The sequence below is a fragment of the Glycine soja genome, chromosome 12 (assembly GCF_004193775.1).
Source record: "Glycine soja cultivar W05 chromosome 12, ASM419377v2, whole genome shotgun sequence".
Taxonomy (NCBI): Eukaryota; Viridiplantae; Streptophyta; class Magnoliopsida; order Fabales; family Fabaceae; genus Glycine; species Glycine soja.
In genome coordinates this window covers 10,925,923-10,927,454 of record NC_041013.1, presented here as the reverse complement: position 1 = coordinate 10,927,454, position 1,532 = coordinate 10,925,923, and the positions used below count along the sequence as shown (strand labels likewise).

Sequence of the window (1,532 nt, the reverse complement as noted above, 5' to 3'; positions counted from 1 at the left end):
TGAATTTCAGCGTTCAAACAAACTGGTAATCGATTACCAAATCATTGTAATCGATTACACCATTTTAAAATCAATTGGAATGTTGTAAATTCAGTTGAAAGCTTTTTCAAAACAATTTTTGCTACTGGTAATCGATTACAATAAACTGGTAATCGATTACCAGAGAGTAAAAACTCTTTGATAAAAGGTTTTGTGAAAAATTCATGTGCTACTCAATGTTTTGAAAAACCTTTTAGTACTTATCTTGATTGAATCTTTTCTTGATTCTTGAATCTTCAACTAGATTATTCTTGATTCTTGATTTTTGAAACTTAAATCTTAAAACTTGATTCTTAAATCTTGAAATCCAATTTGAAGTGTTCTTGATTCAATCTTGAACTCATTCTCTTGAGCTTTTTGTCATCATCTTTGTTATCGTCAAAACTCCTTGAATCAATCTTGATTCAACATCATGAAGCTTGCTTCTACAATTCTATGTTCTTGAAAGATCTGCTCACCAAAAAGAGAAAATACATACATAATGACACGATTGTTGTGGAAGGAAATTTTAGCACAGTGATTCAACGCATCCTTCCACCCAAGCACAAGGATCCCGGAAGTGTCATCATTCCTTGCTCTATCGGTGCAGTTTCTGTTGGTAAGGCTCTCATTGATTTGGGAGCAAGTATTAATTTGGCGTTGCTCTCCATGTGTAGAAGGATAGAAGAGCTGGAAATAATGCCAATAAGAATGACGTTGCAGTTAGCAGACCACTCCATTACCAGGCCATATGGAGTGATTGAGGATGTTTTGGTCCGAGTTAAGCACTTCACTTTCCCGACTGATTTCATTGTCATGGACATTGAAGAGGATGCTGAGATCCCCTTGATTTTGGGACGTTCTTTCATGTTAACCACAAGCTGTTTGGTGGACATGGGAAAATGGAAGTTAGAAATGGGCATTGAAGATCAAAAGATCAGTTTTGATCTATTTGATGAAGAAAAGCAATTGTTGGACCAGAATGTTTGTTTGCAGGTGAAGGAGTTTGGTGAAGAGGTTCTGAAGGTGGGAACCAAATTTGATCCAGACCCATAGAGTTAGATGCGTCAAGCTAATGATGTTAAACGAGCGCTTACTGGGAGGCAACCCAGTCCTTTCTAATTTTATGTTCATTGCATTTAGTTTGGAAATACTTGTTTGTGATTTTGTTGAATGATTTAATCAGCATGTTTTGCATTGTTAAATAGGGTTGATCAAGCTTCTTTGGAAGTTGTGGATGAAAAATAACTCAGAAATTTCTTTCAGTCATCCACTCGCTCAACGAACCCTGTGCGCTAAGCGAATGATCCTTCACGCGCTGAGGCACTTCTCACGCTAAGCGCATCAACCCCTATTCTTTGGCCGAAGGGGTCTCGCTAAGCGAGCCCTATGCGCTAAGCCCAAAAACTTCTCTAGAATTTTATCTTTTGGAATTGGGCTAAGCGATTCATCTCATTAAGCGCACAACTGCCTCTCGCTAAGCGCAATTTCCTCTCTGTTGGACCATTAATGTG

At 38.1% G+C, this 1,532-nt stretch overlaps 1 protein-coding gene across 1 annotated transcript; it reads left to right on the top strand.

The window, feature by feature from the left end:
* The first annotated feature begins 474 nt into the window (after positions 1–474).
* Positions 475–1,074, top strand: LOC114378707. Its single transcript, XM_028337346.1, has one exon. It carries the CDS (start codon positions 475–477, stop codon positions 1,072–1,074), a length of 600 nt encoding a protein of 199 aa, XP_028193147.1.
* The last annotated feature ends 458 nt before the right edge of the window (positions 1,075–1,532 follow it).

Excerpts from the sequence above, each read along its gene's own strand:
- LOC114378707 (XM_028337346.1), top strand. The coding sequence starts at position 475 with ATGTTCTTGAAAGATCTGCTCACCAAAAAGAGAAAATACATACATAAT.